Genomic DNA, 23,863 nt, shown 5'->3' on the forward strand with positions numbered 1-23,863 from the left:
TTTTCGAGTTGGACGGGTAATGAATATACAGCGATTGCTGCCTACGGTTCTCCCCATTGGTTCGTGCTGCATTCGTCCTTCTGCAGAGCTCCACCTCTCTCGTGCGGCAACTGCAGTGATACATTTAACTTTAGTGACACCGACCTTCCAGAAACCAGATATCAGTGGTGCTGAACCAACAGTTTTTCTCACACGGGAACTATAACTAATTTCACGGGATAATATCTCTTTGTCGCACTGTTGATGATATTGCGAATAAATTCATGCAGGTATGACGTTCGCGAGAAATCAGCGATTACTTTTACTATGTGCTTTTCTGGCTCTGATCGGGATTTTGCTTATGGATGTACCCGGGACCTTGGCGGCCAGAGGGGAGAGTACGAGGGGTGGCGGGGGGAGGCAACGGGATAGGTCGCAGGGGCGGCCGAATTCTGTCCCGTCCGGAGACGATGAGTCGTCGTCGGAAGCCTCGGCCAACGAAGCGATGACGATGATGCGCGATGACGCGTCGAGGAGTTCCGGGAAGATCCGATTCTACAGGCGGACGTACTCGGCTTCGATTCGGGAGGATGTTCCGGAGGGTACCTACGTACTGACACTCGATGCTTTCTTCAAACACCAACGGATTTCTACAGGTATGTTCAAACACTTGCTATGCGCCATTTCATCCGAGGGGGTCTCTCACAGCTCCCTGATTTCAAGCATAGATTTTTAAAGATTAACGAGCAAGGTAAATTTTGTCTCTCTCTGTAACCTGATGGTCAGTGGAAAGTCTCGTATGAAACTGAAAAGAAAGAAAGAATATATGTATTATATAGAGTGGATCTAGAGAGATGACAGTTTGAAAAAAAAAAGTCAGATTATTGTTTGAAAATGTGGTGAAGTATATCATGTTCTAACCAGAGGTCATTAACCTGTGGAATTCGTCTCGAAAGCTTGGAGAGATCCGCAGCGATGATTTAAGCTTGTCGTATACAACTCATCGATATTGAATGATTGTTATGTTCAAGGAGGTTACCTCCCTGATATGTTTCACTTTAGAAGACAACCATCGACTTCATAAAGAAGCGAAGGTTTATGTTATTTCTTCTTTGCTATCAACGTATGTTCGGAATTTAGATCTGTCCTTGTATGCCACCCGTCTCTTCACTTCTACAAGATAAAGTTGGAAAGGAAATGTGATTGAAAATGTCCCATCCAATTAAGTTCAGCTCCCGAAGGAATCTTAACAAAGTAGGGGAGAGGCGAGACTGGTCTTCCAACGGAATTTAAATGCCTAGATGCGGCACGCAGTGAATAAATACAACGAGTGGTTGTCACGGTTAGAGTGGTGTCCTGTCTTTTTAGCACTTGTTTCTTCTCTAGAGGCAAAGGCGGCGAAGAGATTCGATCGCCTTTAATTCGCGTCCGGAAGTTACGTGCGGCATCTTGGGAATGCTTATCATGATTTTAACACGCATCAATCATTTATCGCATCAGTCGCACATCGCGCGCCCCGACGTGCCAGGCGCAAGACGTGACAGCTGACGGCCGACGGTCGATTATCGTCCTCCTTCTCACCCTCACCTCCGACCTCGTGCTCATTTTTACATGAGCGGAGTTGTCCTCCCTCTCTATACCTTTTTATCGTTTTTATTTTTGCTTATATTTATTTGTTTATTTATTTATTCATTCATTCATTTTTGCTTATAACAATTATGATTTTTAGAGGAATGACATTCATCTTTAATAAGATAATGTTATTAATTTTTACAATTTTTTTTATCTTGTCGGCGATGCGAACAACATTTTGAGGCCTTTGAAAAAAAAAAAAACCCAACAAACCCTCAGTTATGCTCACTCCCCCCCCCCCCACATCTCTCTCTCTCTCTCTCTCTCTCACTGTCCATCGATATCTCACCGAACTACCAGGTCACCTGTTATTGCCCTCTTAAAGGGATGGTATAGTTTTGGTTGAGATGGGGCGTCAGGTTTCCACCTTTGTGTGTGTTTGTGAGAGAGAGAATAATGAAAAATATCTTACAAAATATGAAACAGCAAACAATTTTAATAGGAATTCAAAGTTCATTGGATGAAAATTGGTTTTAAAATGGCTGAAATATCAAAACAGATAAAACAATCTTAAAAATGTATCCTAATGAAAGGTTAGACCCACCTTTTGTTAAGATCGCTTTACTTTGACCCTGTGGATATCTCAGTCATTTCAAAACTTGATTTATATCAAATAAAATTTGAATTCCTATTAGAATTGTATGCTCTTTAACATTGCATTTCGTGCATGGTTTCTCAGTATCTCACAAAAAGTTAAAAGCTAAATCCTCATCCCAACCAATACTAGTATACTATTCCTTTAACCATCGTCGTCAACTTCGTCACGGTCATCTCTCTACGTCATTGATGGTTATATATAGCTAAATGAGCATGCGCCACAAGTAGCTCATCAACAGACTAAAGTCGATTCAGAAGCATCTGGCGAACGCGCATACCAAGATTCGTCTAATATTGTTTTCATAAGAACCACGCCCACTTTAACGGTGCAGTATCGAGCAATTATACATGCAGTGATTGGTGACGACGAATATTTTACTTTGCAAATGTTTGATAACCACATGGTTTAGTAAATACGTGTAAGGAGGTGTCTGTTCATTAATGTAACTAGGGGGACATTCATGAAATGTCCCCAGATGACGACTGTCAACAGACCATGTCGGTCTAGATGAGGCATAGTAGTCTCGGTGCCAGGCTTTGACTGATAATTAATTCAGTGAGTTTTCAGCCATGTAGGTATTTGACATGGACATGATGGAGTTCATTCATTCAAGCGTACGGCACAATGTGCCTGGTTGATACCTTACCGTTTGCTGACTATCGCTAGTCACAATAAGGTGTGTGTTTCCCATTGACCTCACTCGGTAATGATGCTCTACTAGTCAATCGTTAAAAGACCCACCAATGTCCACAGAAGAGGGTGGTTATCATATATTTGACTTCAAAATACATCCTATATTTCAACTCTCACTACACTCGTAATGGTCACGCTTACAACTACACTTAGCCTACATGGTTTCAAAAGTTTTAGTTTCCATAGTTCAATTTAAAACTCTCTAATGGTGATACTCTTAATAATATCAACATGTTCTATGATTTAGTGCTGTGATCGAAATTATCAGAGATAAGCTTAATCCCAATGTTACAGAGTGTCATCATACTGTACAAGGTTACAGTTCGTTATTCCGAATGTTCGTTATTCCGAAGGTTCGTTATTCCGAAAATTCGTTATTCAGAAGATTCGTTAATCCGAAAATGTGATAAGGTTTGTTATTCCGAAGGTTCATTAATCCGAAAATGAAATAAGGTTCGTTATTCCGAAGGTTCATAAATCCGAAAATGAAACAAAGCTCGTTACTCCGAAGGTTCGTTACGGACCCTATTTCATTTTGGATCAACGAACCTTCGGAATAACGAACCCTATTTCATTTTCGGATTAACGAACCTTCAGAATAACGAACCCTATTTCATTTTCGGATAAACAAGCCTTCGGAATAGCGAACCCTATTTCATTTTCGTATTAACGATCCTTCGGAATAACGAACCTTCGGAATAACGCCACAAATGTTCGGATTAACGAACCCTTTTTCATTTTCTGATTAACGAACCTCTAGGTATAGGGAATTTGTGTGTTTCGTATTAACGAACCTTCAGAATAACAAACCTTCGGAATGTAACACCAGGTTCGCTCTCTTAGCACAATGTAAATAAATACAATGTACAATTCAACGGTTATGTTTGTAAATGTGGATGTCCCTCCTTTTAATCACAGATTACTATTAGCAGGAGCAACAATATCTTTGACACATATAATTTACATGGGGTACAATGAGAAAGGCATCAATATATCCTCCAAATATCCTCCAATTATCCTACAAATGGTATCATCAGAGAACAATTAACAGCGTTGTTTCGTGGAGAAATAACTGCTACTTTGGATTAACAGCAGAGCGTCCTTCACCAAACATTAAACAAAATCAGGGGGGGGGGGTGTCACATCCAAAGAAAATCCAAATTGCGCGTTACTGTCGCTGATGTCTCGCGTGTAGACTATCGAGGAGATGAATCCATGGAGAAAACCCTTGAAAGGAGGTACCTTGAAAGGAGGTGCATATACAACATATACAAATGCACTAAATAAAAGGTCTAATACGTACAACGTGTTTATGAAAAACTTGCCAAACTTCTTAACCAAAATTGCTACGTGCACTTATCAAAGTGAGTTTATACTGACCAACAACCAATATTCTATTATTAGCCAAAACCACTCAAATAAACCATAAGGATTAAATATTAAAATAAAATCATCTACATTAAACATAAGGGTTGAACTATACATGTATTATCCAAACCGGACATAATAACATTGAAATTGCATAAACACTTTCATGCATTAAATCAAATATCATCACTCCGAAATAATTATCATTACGGGTGTTATGGGATATATTCTCTTTCCCACTTATATAGCTACCATTGCATACTACGAACACAGGTCTTATCAGCTTGTCCTAAAATCGGGATGAAGCCAAAGTACTAAAACAATCAAGTCCTTTCTCTCCGCAAGGGCAGGCTCTATCTCTCTCTCTCTCTCTCTCTCTCTCTCACGCCCTAGCATGCAAGCACACCTAACATTAGCCTGTACTATTCAGACCCTAAAAGTTTTATATTATGCACATTACTTAGCTTGTTGAAATGATAACTCGTTTGCATGGCAGAGTTCAGATCTACATGATTTTCGTACAGTATGGTGTAAAAATCTAACAATATAACATAAATACATGAGTGCATACCACAGGTATTGTTCAAAACTATACTACATGTATAACCCTAACACTTCGTCTCACACACATATAAAAGGGTTTCGAACTGACAGCCTCGCCTGATTCATTGTGTGAAATGTTTCATCAATTGAACATCCTAACTTTCCTTTACAGAAAAATAAGTTTGTCAGTCTATTATATCTTCACTTGCATGTTAACTGAAGTTCATGTAATCGCCATAAAGGTTTATGACATGTAAAACTGGCATAATAGTGGTCTCACCTTGAAAGGAGCCAGCACCACGCCTTATTACATCCACTCTCTCCAACGTCCAAGGGGGCAAGAGGACGTGGCACTATGTGAACTCTATCTTTATCTCCCAAAATTTGGCAGTACCGATGTTGGTAGGGGAAAAGACGAATACGAGATGAGGAGAGACTTATGTACAATAGATATCTGCATCCCCGTGTAGAAGGAGAGAGGGCAGAAGAAAGATAAGGACGGAAGTAGGGACTGGAGGACAATGCACGAGAGGGCATGTGCATATGGGAGGAAGGGGGGTTGTGTATGTATACACTGAGGTTGAAGACTCCAGATTCTCTGGTCTTCATCACAGACCTTCTAACCCGGTGTGGTCTTTATCACAGACCTTGTGACCGGGGTTACACTCTCCCCCCACTAGACCTTTCACCGTCCCCGGTGAACAATCAGGTGGAAGACAATATAGCATATACATCTGAATCCCTTATACAGTGGAACATGTAAGGGTAGAACGATATAAAACATCTAAGTGTTATCTCGACTAAGTACATCTGTTACCACATTTACTAGTATCCCAGTAACCTTTTCCGCAAATCTGCGAACATACCCCTCTTGGGCTGAGCGTGTACGGACAGACTCACTTGATTACCGGGGCTATAATAACTAAGCCTCTCAGGTGGAACTGAGTGCCTGGAGGATCTCCTCAAGGTTTCCAATGGCTCAGAGGGTGGGGGTGCGGGACGGCTGGGAAGCTGTCCATCATCAGGGTGAGTCGGTAAGGGAGTGCCAGTCTCAACACCAACATCCTGAGCGACATCGTTGGGGTTTCCAGTTTCATCATAAGTGGCGACGTCTCGGCCTTCACCAGCTGGGTCGGGAGGAAGAGAGTGCACATTTTCAGGAACGCCATTAAAAGCTGGGGAATCCGTTCTATCCGGGTCGACAGGAGTGCCAATAATGTCGGTAGTCTCAGGAACGTTGGTGTCTCCAATGGCGGGGCTCTCGCCTGGTGAATCAATTTCTTCAGGCAGCTCGCATGTTGGGCTTTGGATATCGGGATGGGAGGGAGTCTCGACTTCTTCTGGAGAGTCGTTTGCCATGGGAGCATCCTGTTCTGAAGTCTCTTCTGAAGTCAAGGGAATTCCTGCCTCGGGGTGTTGTCTTTCTGCAGTGGGACCAAGGGCTCGATTTTCAGTGACATCTCCCTCCTGAGGGGTGTCTCCAGTGGCCTGAGCGTGAACATGCTCGGGTTGACCTGTTTCTCGCTGACCACGGGATGGCTGATTGGGGATCGTCTGGTCCCGAAGACGGTGTGATGGCAAAGGAGGTATGAGCCATCCATCGCTCTCAGATTCACTCGATGGCGGTACCGTAGTTGGTTGCGGGCTTCTATGGGCTCGCCGCCCCCTCGCTCTGGGGCGTCTAGCGGTGGGGGTTCGGGGAGAGAGGACCGGTGGGTGCTCATCTTTGGGCGCCTCTGATGACCCGATGGGGAGAAGCAAGTTGCGATGCAGTGTCAGAGTTTTACCACCGCCCTCTGGCTGGACATCATACACGGGCAGGGATAGATTCTTACGTCCCACCACAACATACGGATCAGGTTTCCATCGATTCGCCAGTTTGTGTGGGCCTTTCAATCCTACATTCCGGACCAAGATGCGATCTCCTTCCTTCAACTCATTCCCTCTTACCCGCTGGTCATACCGCCTCTTGTTAGATGCGGCGGATTTCTCAGATGCCTTCTGTGCAGTACGGTAGGCTCTCTGTAGACTTGCTCTAAGCCGCGACACGTCCTTCACATGGTCAATGGCTGAGGTATTATCTGGACGGGTCTTGAATCTGACATCAATTGGAAGGGTCGCTTCTCTGCCAAACATGAGGAGGTATGGACTGTAGCCAGTGCTCGTTGACTTAGTTGCGTTGTAGGCGTGGACAAGACTAGCAACGTGTTGGCTCCAGTTTACCTTTTGTTCGTCAGTTAGGGTGCCCAACATGTTGAGAAGGGTCCGGTTGAACCGTTCAGGTTGTGGGTCTCCTTGGGGGTGGTAGGGTGTAGTGTGGGATTTCTTGATGCCAAGAAGTTGAGTGAGCTCCTTTATGACCTTGCCCTCAAACTCTCGGCCTTGGTCCGAGTGTAATCTTTGAGGCAAGCCGTAATGGACAAAGTATTTTTCCCAAAGAGTCTTTGCAACTGTGCGGGCAGATTGATCTCTGGTGGGAAACGCTTGGGCATACCTCGTAAAGTGATCTGTAATGACGAGGATCGACTTGAACCCACTAGCATCTGTTTCTAGCCCCAGGAAATCCATGCACACCAGTTCCATGGGTTTGGCGGTTTGAATGTTGTGCAAAGGGGCACTCCGTGTTGGAAGGGTCTTCCTTGCTAGACATCGCCGGCAGGTTCCAACCCATCTCTCAACGTCTTGAGTCATCCTGGGCCAGTAGAATCTTGCTTGGGCGAGTGACGAGGTCTTCTCTGCCCCCAGGTGTCCATGCTGGTCGTGCAGACTCCGCAGCGTCTCTTCACGGTAGGACTGTGGTAGGACAAGCTGGTATTTCTTGTCCCCGTCTCTGTCATTTACCTCCCTGTACAGTACACCCTGCATGAGTTTCAACTTTGAGAACTCCCGGGCCAAGATCCGTTCCTCTGCCGTCTTGGGGACACGACGATTTGGTCTTTGGCCCTTTCTCACCCAGGATATTGCTGACCTGATTGCTGGGTCTGCATCTTGGGCATCTTTCCAGTTTACCTGGTCCGGCATTGCAGTGGTCCTTGGAAACTCAAAGTCATCCGGGACAGCCTCTGAGCTCACAGAAAGACATGTAACGAGGGGCTCAGGAATTTTGTTGTCAGGGTCTGGGTCTTGGGTGACAGACACTGACATGAAGACCGACTGTGTGGCGTCAAGCCCAATGGTTGTGTCTGGCTCATCCACATCATCCTTCAGTCTCGCCTCAAGAAAGGTGAGATCTGTCGAGTCTTCGCCAGTACTCTTGGGTAGGCGTGACAATGCGTCCGCATTATCATTCGATCTGCCCGGTCGGTAGTGGATAGAGATGTCGTAGTTGGCAAGGTCTGACACCCATCTATGGCTTGTCGCGTCCAGTCTGGCTTTACTGAGGACATAGGTCAGGGGGTTATTGTCTGTAAATACCCTGGTATTCTTGGCGAGGTAGAGGTAGTCTTTGAAACGTTCCGCCACTGCCCATTTCAGTGCAAGGAACTCCAGCTTGTGAGCTGGGTAGTTGCGTTCTGACTTCGAGAGACCTCGGCTGGCATATGCTATTGGGCGCAGATGTCCATCATGGTCCTGGCACAGGACCGCGCCTAGCCCATCTCGACTTGCGTCCAGCTGAAGGACAAACGGCTTCTTCAAGTCAGCAAATGCCAGTACCGGTGCAGTGGTTAGAGCTTCCTTCAGATGTTCAAAGGCAGCAGTGCACTCTTGGGTCCATCCATCTCGTATGGGCGCTGATGATTTGGATCTCCCGGCTTCCTTCTTATGCCCCCTTTGCATTGCACCTGCAGTCAGCTCGTGTAGCGGGCGGGCGATCTTGGAGTATCCCTTCACGAACCTGCGGTAGTAGCCGGAGAATCCAAGAAAGGAGCGCAGTTCCTTCACTGTGGTTGGAATTGGCCAGTCTTTCAAGGCTGCTGTCTTGCTGGGATCTGTCTGGACACCCTCCTCTGACACGATGTGACCCAGATACTTTACCGAGGTGCAGAAAAGTTGACATTTCTCTGGCGACACTTTGAGACCATAAGAGATGAATCTGTCTAACACCCTCAGGAGGCGAGTGGTCATCTCTTCGGGTGTCTTGCCAAATACTATGACATCATCCATGTAAGCGATGGCCTCAGTTAGGTTGATTCCAGTCAGGCACTGTTCCATAAGCCTCTGGAAGGTAGCAGGTGCCCCCTTTACACCTTGAGGCATTCTCTGAAACTCATAGAAGCCGGTGGGACAAATGAAGGCAGTTTTCTCTTTGTCGGTGTCCTTCATCGGGATTTGGTAAAAGCCCGACTTCAAATCCAGTACTGAAAACCAAGAGCAACCGCTCAGGCAGTCAAGGGCTTCTTGGATCAGTGGCACGGCATATTGGTCTGTCTTGGTTCGTTTGTTGAGTTCTCGATAATCAACACACATTCGCAAGGCTCCAGACTTCTTCCGCACCAAAACTATGGGCGAAGCATACTGGCTCTTGGAATGTGTGATGATGTTGTTGTCCAGGAGTTGTTGGATATGGTCTCGGAGATCTCTCAGGTCTGCTGGGGAGACTCTCCTCGCTCTCTGCCTGAATGGGGTGTCATTGATCAAGTTGATCTCATGGTGAGCCTGGTCCGTCAACCCAACATCCCACTCATGCGATGAGAACACCTCTCTCCTCTTCTCCAACTCGTGCATTATCTTGGCCTTGTACTGGGGAGCTATGGGTCCCCACTCGATTGGAAGTTCTTCGATCGTTGGTGTCAGATGAGGTCTCAAGCCTTGGTTTGGTGTGGGGCGGGGGGTGTCTTGACTGGCAATCTCTTTGTAAATTGCACCACAGATGCCACTTGTGACTAATCCGTGCTCCTCCATGCAGGAGTTGTAACAATTTCTGAAGATCCCGGAGTTTGTTCCTATGACAACAGGATGGTCCTCTGTGTTCCTATTGTCGGGTATAACCAGTGCTAGAGTTGGAAATGCTTTCTCAGTCCCCGCAAATGCTCGCTCAAACCCTAGGTTTATGCTGGTGTAACCAAGATATGGGATCTTCCCTCCACCTCCATGCCAAAGAACAAGATCACTCAGTGGGAAGACTTCTTTACCAAGTTTCCTACAGAGACTTGAGGATATTAAGGTGACTTGGGAACCGCTGTCGAGGAGACATCGAGAAACACAGTCATCTACAAAACAAAGGCAGGATGAACTTTCACCCACCAGGCCATTGGGGACATCACTTCTTGGGGAAATTGACGGTGCATTAGCATGTGGTTGGGAGTCTACTGCTGGTGTGGGGTCGGAGCTTGGGTTGGTCCTGCGGGCCCCTGATAGCTCCCTCTCTGGCGCCCGTTGGCGTTTCCCTGCAGCTGATTAATATGTTTCAACAGCTTCTGGTTAACTGCTGCCAAGTCGGGAGGGTTGGGACAGTTTCTGCGGAAGTGTCCATCTTGCCCGCACTTGTAGCAGAAGTCAGGGAGTTTCATTGTAGCTTGAGGAGTTTGGTAGGCGTTACATGTGGCGATGCTTGGCAGTTTCACTGCAGCCATCTGCTCTTCCAATCTTGCCAAGCGGGCTTCCATGACACCTGTAGATGGCTCGGCGAGGGCCTGCAAGCTCCTACCTCTGGTAGGTGCTCTCTGCCTCTTTTGGGAGGCCTCCTCCTCATACCTCCTCACTCGGCTGAGTAGATCTATGAAGGAGGGCGGGTTTGGCAGATGGTCCCTCAACCTAAGGCTTATGAGGAGCATCTCATCGTGAACGGCCCTGATGAATTTCTGGAGTCTCAGGTAGTCTGCTCTCTCCGGCTCTGCTCCTCCCTTTCGGATGGCACGACGGAGTACCACATTAACCCTCATTAAGAAATCTGAAGGTTTCTCACGCTCCTGTTGGGTGGTATCATGGAATTTCAGCAAAATTTCCTCTCCACTCTCAGTGGTTCCAAAGGCAGCGTCTAGAGCAGAAACGTAGTCTCCAGCAGAAGCGTGAACGTTGTGGAGCTTCAGGTCCCTTACTATGGTCGAAGCAGGTGGTCTGAGAGCCTCACTTATCCTCCTCCTCTTCTCCACTTCTCCAATACCGGCAGCTGTCCACTCTTCTAGCTGACCCTCCGCCTGATCCACCCAGACGTCGAAGGGATCTTCGTCCTTGGCTGACGGAGATCCAGAGAAGGGTAGCAGTTTCCTATAAGTAGCAGGGATACTCATGGGTAAGCTTTGTCCTGCCTGTTGATGTTTGTACGGAGAGGCATGTTGATGCTCCTGACTCGATTGTGGTAAGGTGGATCTATAATTTGAAGAGGAGGGAGGCTGCAATGGGGCAGGATCTGCCATCCTCAAGTTCCTCTTAGCTTCAGCAAGTGTCACTCGTCTTGATGAAGGTCCGGCCACATCGGTTAGTAGTGCCAAGAAAAACGATCTAGGTGTCCCATGTATGTTCAAGTGAATGTTTTGGTCCCGCATCATCACTTGGGAGGACTTGATTTCCAGTTCCACGAGGAGTGCTACAGAGGGAGACTGGATGTGAGACTGGCGCTCCAGAACCATGCCACTCCGAACACAATCTACCACCTCGGACAAGGCAACTATTAGCTCATCCGTGGTCACACCATCCACCTCCTCCCCAATGAGTAATAACGCCATATCAAGGGCTATATCTTCCTTCTTACACAAAGCCTTAGCAGGGGCAAGAAGGTTTGGTTTAAAGGCAGCCATAGTCTATCACGATGAAATTCAATGTAATAGAAATCAGTACAAAATTCTGAGAACGTATACTCCGTACAACTACAGAATATCACCTGTTGATCTTCAGATGAGATCACTTTGATTTGCTCTATGAATTGCGCATATATGCAAAATACATGTAAATACCTCCTTAATGTGATGTACTTTCTTTACAATACAACACTATATCATAAACCTGCGCTGGTGCTGGCTCCTTTACAAATACTCAAATGACAAACATTCAAACAATGTGTAAATCGTATATAGATTGTGACAATTAACATAACACAAATCTAATCGAGAGCAAGTCCTGGCAGGGTCGCCATTTGTAACACCAGGTTCGCTCTCTTAGCACAATGTAAATAAATACAATGTACAATTCAACGGTTATGTTTGTAAATGTGGATGTTCCTCCTTTTAATCACAGATTACTATTAGCAGGAGCAACAATATCTTTGACACATATAATTTACATGGGGTACAATGAGAAAGGCATCAATATATCCTCCAAATATCCTCCAATTATCCTACAAATGGTATCATCAGAGAACAATTAACAGCGTTGTTTCGTGGAGAAATAACTGCTACTTTGGATTAACAGCAGAGCGTCCTTCACCAAACATTAAACAAAATCAGGGGGGGGGGTGTCACATCCAAAGAAAATCCAAATTGCGCGTTACTGTCGCTGATGTCTCGCGTGTAGACTATCGAGGAGATGAATCCATGGAGAAAACCCTTGAAAGGAGGTACCTTGAAAGGAGGTGCATATACAACATATACAAATGCACTAAATAAAAGGTCTAATACGTACAACGTGTTTATGAAAAACTTGTCAAACTTCTTAACCAAAATTGCTACGTGCACTTATCAAAGTGAGTTTATACTGACCAACAACCAATATTCTATTATTAGCCAAAACCACTCAAATAAACCATAAGGATTAAATATTAAAATAAAATCATCTACATTAAACATAAGGGTTGAACTATACATGTATTATCCAAACCGGACATAATAACATTGAAATTGCATAAACACTTTCATGCATTAAATCAAATATCATCACTCCGAAATAATTGTAGCAGCGCTGTACTGCGTTACCATGGTGACCACAGTGCACTGCTCTGTCCTGAAAGTGAAAAATGTGCAAAACCTTCTTGCATCTTGTATTTACATTGATTTAGGAAAAAGAGAAGGAAAGTCTGTTTAAAACTAGGACGGTTGCCTGATATTGTATTTGTACAGTTTCTTATTATGATATAGGCAGTAGAAGTGGGCACTGCAAAATGTCACACTGCAGCACAGGCACCACAGCTGACAGTTGACCGCTCTGCCTGACCTTTTGATAAAGTACCCCTTGGCCCAAAGCCTCATTATCACTGACCATAACAAATCACCACCTCTTAGGGAAGAACACCGCCACTGACCCCTCACTCTTTAGTGTTTCCGGGGTCGTTTTTCTTCCAAGTTCAGGGCAAATAGATCTCATTGTGTGCATAAATAAGATGACAGGGAAATATACCAGTTGCTGTCTGATTGACGCGTCCTAATGCCAGGCAGCTAAAAACAAAATCTGACCTCAGACTGGACGGAGACTTCGTGTGCATCTTTGACCCCTGAAGAGGAAGTGAGTTTGACCACGACCTCCACTTCACTGTCATGATCGAGCCATATAAAAACCCTGAAAACTCGGAATTAGCAAGGACTTTGAAATTGCCATTGACTGCTGATTATGCTGCCCGAGATCAGCTCGTCTAGCTGATTTTTCCCCTCAACTTCATGACTTTTGGCTGAAAACTGTGAGAGGACTTTGTTTCGTCAGGCAGTCCTTGTTTCTCCACAAATACTTGGCTGGAGATTTTGAGAGGACTTTGCTACGCCTGGCAGCCCTTGCTTTTCAGCCTATGCCTCGACAGCCTGGAAATAAGCATCTTTCCCCGGGAGGAGAACAGCACTGCAGCCCACAATCAGTCTATTACAACCGGCAATTAGAAACTGTTGACTCTGTATACACGTGTATAAGAGGATAATGTCCGCTCAATCTCTGCCGATGACTGTCACAATGCGGCATCTACATCATTTCAGGCAAATCTGACTCCTTGCTCATTGCCTCATTCATGCCGAGCATCCAGTCAACCGTCATCCCGTTCCCGTTTCATCTCGCTCTGGACCCGTCGTGTTCGAGTTTTTCGCCCCGATCTTGTCCTTCGCGCTCATCTTCGACGACGCCGTCCTCGCGAAGTGACGCACGCCATTCAATGGATTTTCGCGGAACATTCCTGGACTTAACATAAACTGGAGATTTCGCGCCCTGATACACCGTGTTAGATTATTGGTGGTGAATGTTTATATCAATATTTGGAATTTCCTAATTCGGATAATATCTGTGGATCCACATTATTGAGCTTGATTTTGAACAAGTCAAGAGGGGTAATGTACATCTGTTCAATTTATACCTAGTTGTAAGCATTATTCTGAACGCCAGAATAATATAAGACTTTTGTCTGTCACTACAACGCTATACATGACAGCGTGTCGATACAATTAAGTATGATCCTGATCGATTGTAAATAAAGTCCGTTCAATTGAGAAGGCCATTGCAAATGTAAACTGAACTGTCTCACATGTGTTTGCTATAACCTCGTTGTCTCGTAAACAATAAAAAAAAATAGGGGAATTGGTTATTGACCCTTGCGCTTGCAATTTAAGCAAAACAATAACAAGCACTCACACAATTACAACAATACCAGTTCTTCCTAAAGTGGTGACCCCGACGTGATCACGAACCCGACGTGATCGAAATCGACATGATTTGAAGTGATCCGAGACAGCGATGTTCGAGTATACACATCTTGCTTAAGTTGACAACTGTTGACACCAAATTGTGGCAAATGTTGATATGTTTCTCAAAGTATAATGTCTTCTGATGAGTTGTAAATCGATCAGTTTTTCAGTTATCTTATGGTTAACTTGTCGGATGAGTGGAGTGTATGCATAGACGCATTAATTAGACAACTGAGTCAAGGTTTTAGTGTTCAATTTTGTGAGTCTCATATCCTAGTTCTGTAACTTCTCAGATTATCATGGCTGAGCCTAACGTTGAGACTCAGCCTAATGTTGAGACTACTCGTGGTTCACCTAGTTCAGATTCAGGTGCTAGCTCTAGCCCGGCAGTCAATGCCGCGGGAACCATCAAATTACCTCCATTTTGGAGGGCTGACCCACAGGTTTGGTTTGCGCAGGCGGAGGCACAGTTCACGACCAAGGGTATCACGAGGGAGGAAACCAAGTACTCCCACGTGATAGCCACACTAACGCCGGACGTTGCTATGGAGGTGCGCGATATTATCAATAACACTCCAAAAGACACCCCATATACCGTCTTAAAGCGGCAATTGACAGAGCGCATGTCAGAGTCTGAACAACGCAGAGTTCAGAAATTATTGACGGAGGAGGAGCTTGGCGACCGCAAGCCCTCCCAGCTGCTTCGTCGAATGAATCAGCTGGTCGGCGAGCAGCAGCTAGAGAAAGGCATAATGCGACAGTTGTTTTTACAACGATTGCCGAATAGCGTGCGTCTAATCTTGGCGTCCACTAAAGAAACCCTGCCACTGACCGAGCTCGCCGAACTCGCAGACAGAATCCTCGACGCACATATTCCGACTGTGAACATGGTAGACCCTCCCGTCGTCGCGAGCGCAGCGGTGGCACCCTCCACCGCACAGCTTGACGAGCTCGTAAGTCTGCTCCAAGGCATTGAAACCCGACTCAAGCGGCTAGAAATAGGCGCGAAGGCAGCCGAAAATCGAAGTCGTAGTCGCAGCCGTAGCCGTGGTCGCGCCCGAAAGAAAGAGGAGGCCAACGCAGGCAATGCACCAGCTGAAACGGAGCAACGGCCAGCCGATTTGTGTTGGTACCATCACAAATATGGTGACAAAGCAGAGCGATGCAAGGCGGGATGCAAGCATTTCCCAGCGGGAAACTAGCGAGCCGGAGGGTAGCCGCGACACACCACTCTGGCAGTCAAACCAACCCCAGTCGCTTATTTTACGTCACGGATCGAAACTCTAATAGACAGTTTCTCATCGACACTGGCGCCGCTGTGTCAGTTTTTCCTAGGACGAAACAAGATTGCTGTAAGCTAAGTGCAATGTTTCTGCGTGCAGCGAATGAAACTAGGATTAAAACATTTGGCCAGCGCTCGCTCACCCTTGATTTCGGTTTACGCCGTGTATGCCATTGGGTCTTCGTCATTGCCGATGTGTCAATGCCTATTATAGGTGCCGATTTCCTGTATCATTTCAATTTCTTGGTTGACGTAAATAAGCACCGCCTTATCGACCCGCTAACAAGCATTACCATTACCGGCCAACCTGCTAATTGTCAGGCTATCAGCCCAGTGATTGACAATATCGCAGCTGACAATCGGTATACTAGGATGCTTTGCGAAGAATTTGTCGAAATAACCAAACCGGTGTATCGGCCGCAAGATATCAAGCACGATGTTTTGCACCACATCGAGACCCGTGGTCAACCGGTGCATGCAAGACCACGTCGACTAGCTCCTGACCGGCTTAAGATCGCCCGCGCCGAATTTGAGCACATGATGGATCTCGGCATTATCCAGCCCTCCAACAGTCAATGGTCGTCACCATTACACATGGTGCCAAAGAAGACTGAGGGGGACTGGCGCCCGTGCGGAGACTATCGTGGGCTCAACAGATCCACCATACCAGATAGGTACCCAATACCTCACATTCAGGATTTTGCATCGAATTTGCATGGTAAGCAGGTCTTTTCTAAAATAGACCTAGTACGTGCTTACCATCAAATTCCGGTGGCACCTGAAGACGTGTGTAAGACGGCGATATGCACGCCCTTTGGTTTGTTTGAATTTTTGCGTATGCCCTTCGGCTTGCGTAATGCCGCGCAAACTTTTCAGCGTTTCATCGATCGCGTGCTTCGTGGGTTGCCATTTGTGTACGCTTACATTGACGACTTGCTTGTAGCCAGTGACAACGAAGAAGAGCACGAACACCATCTTCGTTTGTTGTTCACTAGGCTACAAGAATTCGGCGTTGTCGTCAATCCTAACAAGTGCGAATTTGGACGGGACATGATCGACTTCTTGGGTCATCGCATTAACTGCGAAGGCGTGTGCCCCTTGCCCGACAAAGTTGATGCGATACGCCGGTGCGCCACGCCCACCTCAGCCAAACAACTTCGCGCTTTCCTCGGCCTCGTGAACTTCTACCGTCGATTTCTGCCGAATTGTGCCGAGACTCTGCTACCTCTGACAGACCTACTCCGCAATCGTCCACCTCGCTCACGCAAACCACTGCCGTGGTCACCAGCGTGCGAAGCGGCATTCAGCGAGATTAAAGCGAAAATCTCCGAAGTCACGCTGCTGTCTTACCCTAATACCCAGTTCCCCCTTAGCGTCGCCGTTGATGCATCCGACAGGGCGGTAGGAGGTGTAGTGCAGCAGCTTACTAACGGACAGTGGCAGCCGATCGCTTTCTTTTCGCGTAAGCTCAACCAAGCAGAGACACGCTATAGCACCTTTGGGCGGGAGCTCCTAGCTATATATCTCGCGATCAAACACTTCAGATACATGCTAGATGGTCGAGACTTCTGCGTTTTCACCGATCACAAGCCCATCATCCATGCTTTCAATGCAAAGCCAGATCGCCACAGCCCGCGCGAGATTAGACATTTGGATTACATCTCCCAATTCACAACAGACATACGACACATTCGAGGGACGGACAACGTCGTGGCCGACCTACTTTCGCGTCCCCAGGTCAGCCTGATTCAGGCAGGCGAGACTGTCAATTATGAGGTCATGGCACAAGCCCAGGCACTAGATGCCGAGCTACAAGCAGAATTGCGTAACCCCCAAACTAGCTTGCGGTTAGAGCGCGTGCCCCTTATCGACACCAACAGTGCTCTAGTCTGTGACATGTCCACCGGCAAACCACGCCCATTTGTCCCCCAGTCGCACAGAAAAGCGATATTTGATGCTATACATGGCCTATCACATCCAGGCATTAAAGCCAGTCAGATAGCTGTATCATCTCGATTTGTGTGGCCCTCTGTAAATAAAGATGTTCGAACATGGGCTCGCCAATGCATTGCATGTCAGAAAGCCAAAGTGCATCGGCATGTCAAATCACCCCTTGGGACATTCGCAATCCCTGATGCGCGATTCGCACATGTTCACATAGATATAGTAGGTCCTCTCCCTCCATCCCGAGGATATACATATTTGTTGACATGCATTGATCGTTACTCTCGCTGGCCAGAGGCTATTCCTCTGCCTGATATAACAGCGGAGACGGTTGCTAGAGCATTCATTGAACGTTGGGTTGCTGTTTACGGAGCGCCCGAAACAGTAACTACTGACCGAGGAACTCAGTTCGAGTCCCAGCTGTTTACCAACTTAACACGCATGCTCGGCACTTCGCGAATTTGCACTACAGCCTACCATCCGGCGGCAAATGGCATGATAGAGCGTTTTCATCGCCAGATGAAAGCGGCGATGAAAACTAAACCAGACCCTACACGCTGGTGTGAACACCTCCCCGTCATCTTGTTGGGCATTCGCTCAACTGTTAAAGATGACCTTTCATGTTCCCCAGCGGAGTTAGTCTTCGGGACTACGCTGCGATTACCGGCACAGTTCGTTGACCCCAAGCGTGCGGATGTTGACCCTAGCGACTATGTCTCCCGATTGCGCGACCACATGAGTCAAATCCATCCCACATCTCCCCGTGCTCCGAGCACAACGACCCACCTGCCGAAGGATTTATGTACATGTTCACATGTGTTCGTGCGCGTAGATAGGGTACGTAAACCGCTAGAACAGCCTTACTCCTGCCCTTACAAAGTGCTAAAACGCACTGACAAATATTACACCCTCGACATCAACGGCAAACGAGAACAAGTTAGTATCGATCGACTTAAAGTTGCTTATATCGAACCGAGCAGTGTGCAGGACGACCTGCAGCACGGTCATGACGACGAATCACGACTTTCCCCACCTAATGCAGAAAAGGCGAATGAAGTTAACTCTCCCGCCACTCCGACGCAACCCGCAACTAGGCAAACCAAATCTGGGCGTCACGTCAAATGGCCAAAACATTTGTTGGATTATGAAGTTTAAGCTCTTCTTCAAAGATTCCAATACCCTTTACCATTTATCATATACTGTGACGATATTGTAATTATGTCTCAAAATGATTTTTCTGACAGGAGAAATCCGGTCGTTTGAATTTGTGCTGTCCGAGCGTGCGTTTACACGTCGCTTCACTATATGGATAAGATGAACTACGAAAGTCGAGGTTATGTAAGAGTGAATGCTCCCGCATGGGAGCCTTTTCATACATTGTAAATAATGTTGTGTACAGTTTACGTTTAAGATTCTGACTGTTGAGCATTTGTGCATGCTTTTATGTTATGTATCTCTCTCTTTCTCTCTCTTCTCTGTATCTTTCTATATCTGTCTTGGCAAGGTTTATTCCTTGAACTGGATTTAATGTCGATAGTGGAGTGAATACTCGGTCGAGCACGTTGATAAAGTCTGCAGTGGCTTTACTATTATTGGTAGAATCAAAAGTCAATTGACTCATGGTTGTTGTAATTCACTTCTAATCCTATACAGTAAACAGAGTTTTTTTTTGAGGATTTTTACCACACGTCTCAGTAGAGCGTATTGTTGTGTCTGCTCCACCCATTCGACTATAGTACAAATTGTACTTACTATAGGATAGGACAAAATGTCTGTTGGCCGAATCAAATTTTGTTAGAATAAGACAAGGTTTCCGGGACGTCTAACTAATAATATGAACATTGTATTTTTTTTGTTCAATTGTGGAAATTTGCCACATTCCATACAGCTCTCCTGATTGGAATACATGCTCCATTGTCTTGAACGTATTGTTGAGGCTGAAAATATGTAAATATAATATTTTACACTGCCAGTGTGGTGGTCTTAGTCCTGGGAAGCTTAGTTTTATTCCAGTCGCTCTGATAGAGCATTTCATGTAAATAGTGCATGTATTCAACTTTATACTGGCTAACCATCTATGTTCAACCTACATTTCTGTACTTGCATTGTTTGCTAGAGATCTGTACATAGTATATAGTGCGTTTCTTGTTTGTCGTAAGCAAGTGCTTTGGCAAGGACTTCCTTACTAGGGGGGGGGGGATTGAATGTAGCAGCGCTGTACTGCGTTACCATGGTGACCACAGTGCACTGCTCTGTCCTGAAAGTGAAAAATGTGCAAAACCTTCTTGCATCTTGTATTTACATTGATTTAGGAAAAAGAGAAGGAAAGTCTGTTTAAAACTAGGACGGTTGCCTGATATTGTATTTGTACAGTTTCTTATTATGATATAGGCAGTAGAAGTGGGCACTGCAAAATGTCACACTGCAGCACAGGCACCACAGCTGACAGTTGACCGCTCTGCCTGACCTTTTGATAAAGTACCCCTTGGCCCAAAGCCTCATTATCACTGACCATAACAAATCACCACCTCTTAGGGAAGAACACCGCCACTGACCCCTCACTCTTTAGTGTTTCCGGGGTCGTTTTTCTTCCAAGTTCAGGGCAAATAGATCTCATTGTGTGCATAAATAAGATGACAGGGAAATATACCAGTTGCTGTCTGATTGACGCGTCCTAATGCCAGGCAGCTAAAAACAAAATCTGACCTCAGACTGGACGGAGACTTCGTGTGCATCTTTGACCCCTGAAGAGGAAGTGAGTTTGACCACGACCTCCACTTCACTGTCATGATCGAGCCATATAAAAACCCTGAAAACTCGGAATTAGCAAGGACTTTGAAATTGCCATTGACTGCTGATTATGCTGCCCGAGATCAGCTCGTCTAGCTGATTTTTCTCCTCAACTTCATGACTTTTGGCTGAAAACTGTGAGAGGACTTTGTTTCGTCAGGCAGTCCTTGTTTCTCCACAAATACTTGGCTGGAGATTTTGAGAGGACTTTGCTACGCCTGGCAGCCCTTGCTTTTCAGCCTATGCCTCGACAGCCTGGAAATAAGCATCTTTCCCCGGGAGGAGAACAGCACTGCAGCCCACAATCAGTCTATTACAACCGGCAATTAGAAACTGTTGACTCTGTATACACGTGTATAAGAGGATAATGTCCGCTCAATCTCTGCCGATGACTGTCACAATGCGGCATCTACATCATTTCAGGCAAATCTGACTCCTTGCTCATTGCCTCATTCATGCCGAGCATCCAGTCAACCGTCATCCCGTTCCCGTTTCATCTCGCTCTGGACCCGTCGTGTTCGAGTTTTTCGCCCCGATCTTGTCCTTCGCGCTCATCTTCGACGACGCCGTCCTCGCGAAGTGACGCACGCCATTCAATGGATTTTCGCGGAACATTCCTGGACTTAACATAAACTGGAGATTTCGCGCCCTGATACACCGTGTTAGATTATTGGTGGTGAATGTTTATACATGTATCAATATTTGGAATTTCCTAATTCGGATAATATCTGTGGATCCACATTATTGAGCTTGATTTTGAACAAGTCAAGAGGGGTAATGTACATCTGTTCAATTTATACCTAGTTGTAAGCATTATTCTGAACGCCAGAATAATATAAGACTTTTGTCTGTCACTACAACGCTATACATGACAGCGTGTCGATACAATTAAGTATGATCCTGATCGATTGTAAATAAAGTCCGTTCAATTGAGAAGGCCATTGCAAATGTAAACTGAACTGTCTCACATGTGTTTGCTATAACCTCGTTGTCTCGTAAACAATAAAAAAAATAGGGGAATTGGTTATTGACCCTTGCGCTTGCAATTTAAGCAAAACAATAACAAGCACTCACACAATTACAACAATACCAGTTCTTCCTAAATAATTATCATTACGGGTGTTATGGGATATATTCTCTTTCCCACTTATATAGCTACCATTGCATACTACGAACACAGGTCTTATCAGCTTGTCCTAAAATCGGGATGAAGCCAAAGTACTAAAACAATCAAGTCCTTTCTCTCCGCAAGGGCAGGCTCTATCTCTCTCTCTCTCTCTCTCTCTCTCTCACGCCCTAGCATGCAAGCACACCTAACATTAGCCTGTACTATTCAGACCCTAAAAGTTTTATATTATGCACATTACTTAGCTTGTTGAAATGATAACTCGTTTGCATGGCAGAGTTCAGATCTACATGATTTTCGTACAGTATGGTGTAAAAATCTAACAATATAACATAAATACATGAGTGCATACCACAGGTATTGTTCAAAACTATACTACATGTATAACCCTAACACTTCGTCTCACACACATATAAAAGGGTTTCGAACTGACAGCCTCGCCTGATTCATTGTGTGAAATGTTTCATCAATTGAACATCCTAACTTTCCTTTACAGAAAAATAAGTTTGTCAGTCTATTATATCTTCACTTGCATGTTAACTGAAGTTCATGTAATCGCCATAAAGGTTTATGACATGTAAAACTGGCATAATAGTGGTCTCACCTTGAAAGGAGCCAGCACCACGCCTTATTACATCCACTCTCTCCAACGTCCAAGGGGGCAAGAGGACGTGGCACTATGTGAACTCTATCTTTATCTCCCAAAATTTGGCAGTACCGATGTTGGTAGGGGAAAAGACGAATACGAGATGAGGAGAGACTTATGTACAATAGATATCTGCATCCCCGTGTAGAAGGAGAGAGGGCAGAAGAAAGATAAGGACGGAAGTAGGGACTGGAGGACAATGCACGAGAGGGCATGTGCATATGGGAGGAAGGGGGGTTGTGTATGTATACACTGAGGTTGAAGACTCCAGATTCTCTGGTCTTCATCACAGACCTTCTAACCCGGTGTGGTCTTTATCACAGACCTTGTGACCGGGGTTACAGGAATAACGAACCTTCGGAATAACGAACAGCACCCACTGTACAGAGGCCCAGTAGGACACTTACAAAAGGAAGGGCTCCTCTGTGTTGGGCGGAAAATGTCTCCTGTGGGGTATTAAAAAAAAAAAAAATCTCACGCCGTCTGGATCGAGGTTAAGTCGTCCAGGGTACTAGTGACACAAAGTCAACGGGCATCACTGAACCGTACGTGCGTGGTCCTGGATCTATTTTTAAGGCAGGGTGCTTGTTTTAGGATCTATCCTCTGGTTTGATCGTGGATGGAAGTTTAATTCCTTCCTCCTCCATTAACACTCGTTTCCAGCCGAACGTGACTGGCTCCTTGTGAAAAATCACACAGGCTAGTTGAGACCATGGGGATACTATACTCCGTGATGGTACTGGTTTTTTCCCTTCCTTTGCTAACCCATCTCATGCAGAAAGGCGCAATCGGAGGAATCGCTCGGGAAAGCAAAATGATAGGAAAAGTCTGAGGATATGCATACGTGCGTGATGGATGTATCAACAAGAGAGATAGAGAGGGAGAGGGGGAAAGTGGGAGACGGATGGAGGGGGGGGGGAGATAGAGAAGGTAGATAGGGGGAAAGAAGGAGGAGGGGATAATCAAGACACGCATAAAAAGAGCGTATAACCTTGTGGTTTTCATGAAAAAGAAAAAGCCATAAAAGACGCAAATGATATACAAGTAAAGACGATTGTTGGCTTGTGAGTATATTGATAGATAGATTTAGAGATATACAAATATGTTCATGGGTAGGTATGTGAATATAGATATAATATAAGGGTATGTGAGTGATATCTTTCATTCAAATATAGATCAGTGGTATTTTGTATGGATTCGTTCGCTTTGAAATCACCGCTGAAAAATCAGTCTATTTCAGCAATCCTATAACACACACACACACACACACAGCGCAACGAATGTGTAGCCACGATTGGATGAACTGAATAATTGCAAAGTTTTCTGTCACAGTTTGCGAAGATTAAAATAGAAAAAAAATAAACGGATCTATAATGTATTTTTTTTTTCTCAATATGGAAACCATATCACATTTCGTTTAGGCCTTCACCTAACTACCTTTCGCAAACACCGCAGAACGTCACAATCAAAGGTCTGATACGTGATATAAATCTACCACGGCTTTCATTCGATATTATTATTCTCTTTCAAGCGTCAGAGTTTTGTGAGTTATAGTTTGGTATAGTATATTGCCATGCAATATAATCTTGCGCGGGTCAGTGAACGGCAGACAATGTAATATACCTTGATGCTAGAATGGGCCCGAGAGGGTAACGTTGCCCCTTTTTGTAAACTTTGGAATTTCATGTCACAGTTCGTCTGAAATTGAAATTGTTGCTGTCAAGAGAAGCATGAATCAAATTCTATAGTGCATCCCACCCAAGCTGTCATCGACGAGAAATGAAAATGTTAT

The 23,863-nt window shown here is 45.4% G+C and overlaps 1 protein-coding gene across 1 annotated transcript in view; it reads left to right on the forward strand.

Annotated features, from left to right (window-relative positions):
- The first annotated feature begins 204 nt into the window (after positions 1-204).
- The window catches only part of LOC140241043 (cadherin EGF LAG seven-pass G-type receptor 2-like), a 71,335-nt gene continuing 47,676 nt past the window's right edge, over positions 205-23,863 (forward strand). Inside the window, exon 1 of the mRNA XM_072320812.1 lies at positions 205-635. Coding sequence (XP_072176913.1) covers positions 272-635 — 364 coding nt within the window. The 5' untranslated portion in view covers positions 205-271. The remainder of the gene's footprint in view (positions 636-23,863) is intronic.

The sequence above is a fragment of the Diadema setosum genome, chromosome 17 (genome assembly GCF_964275005.1).
Source record: "Diadema setosum chromosome 17, eeDiaSeto1, whole genome shotgun sequence".
In the NCBI taxonomy this organism is placed as follows: Eukaryota; Metazoa; Echinodermata; class Echinoidea; order Diadematoida; family Diadematidae; genus Diadema; species Diadema setosum.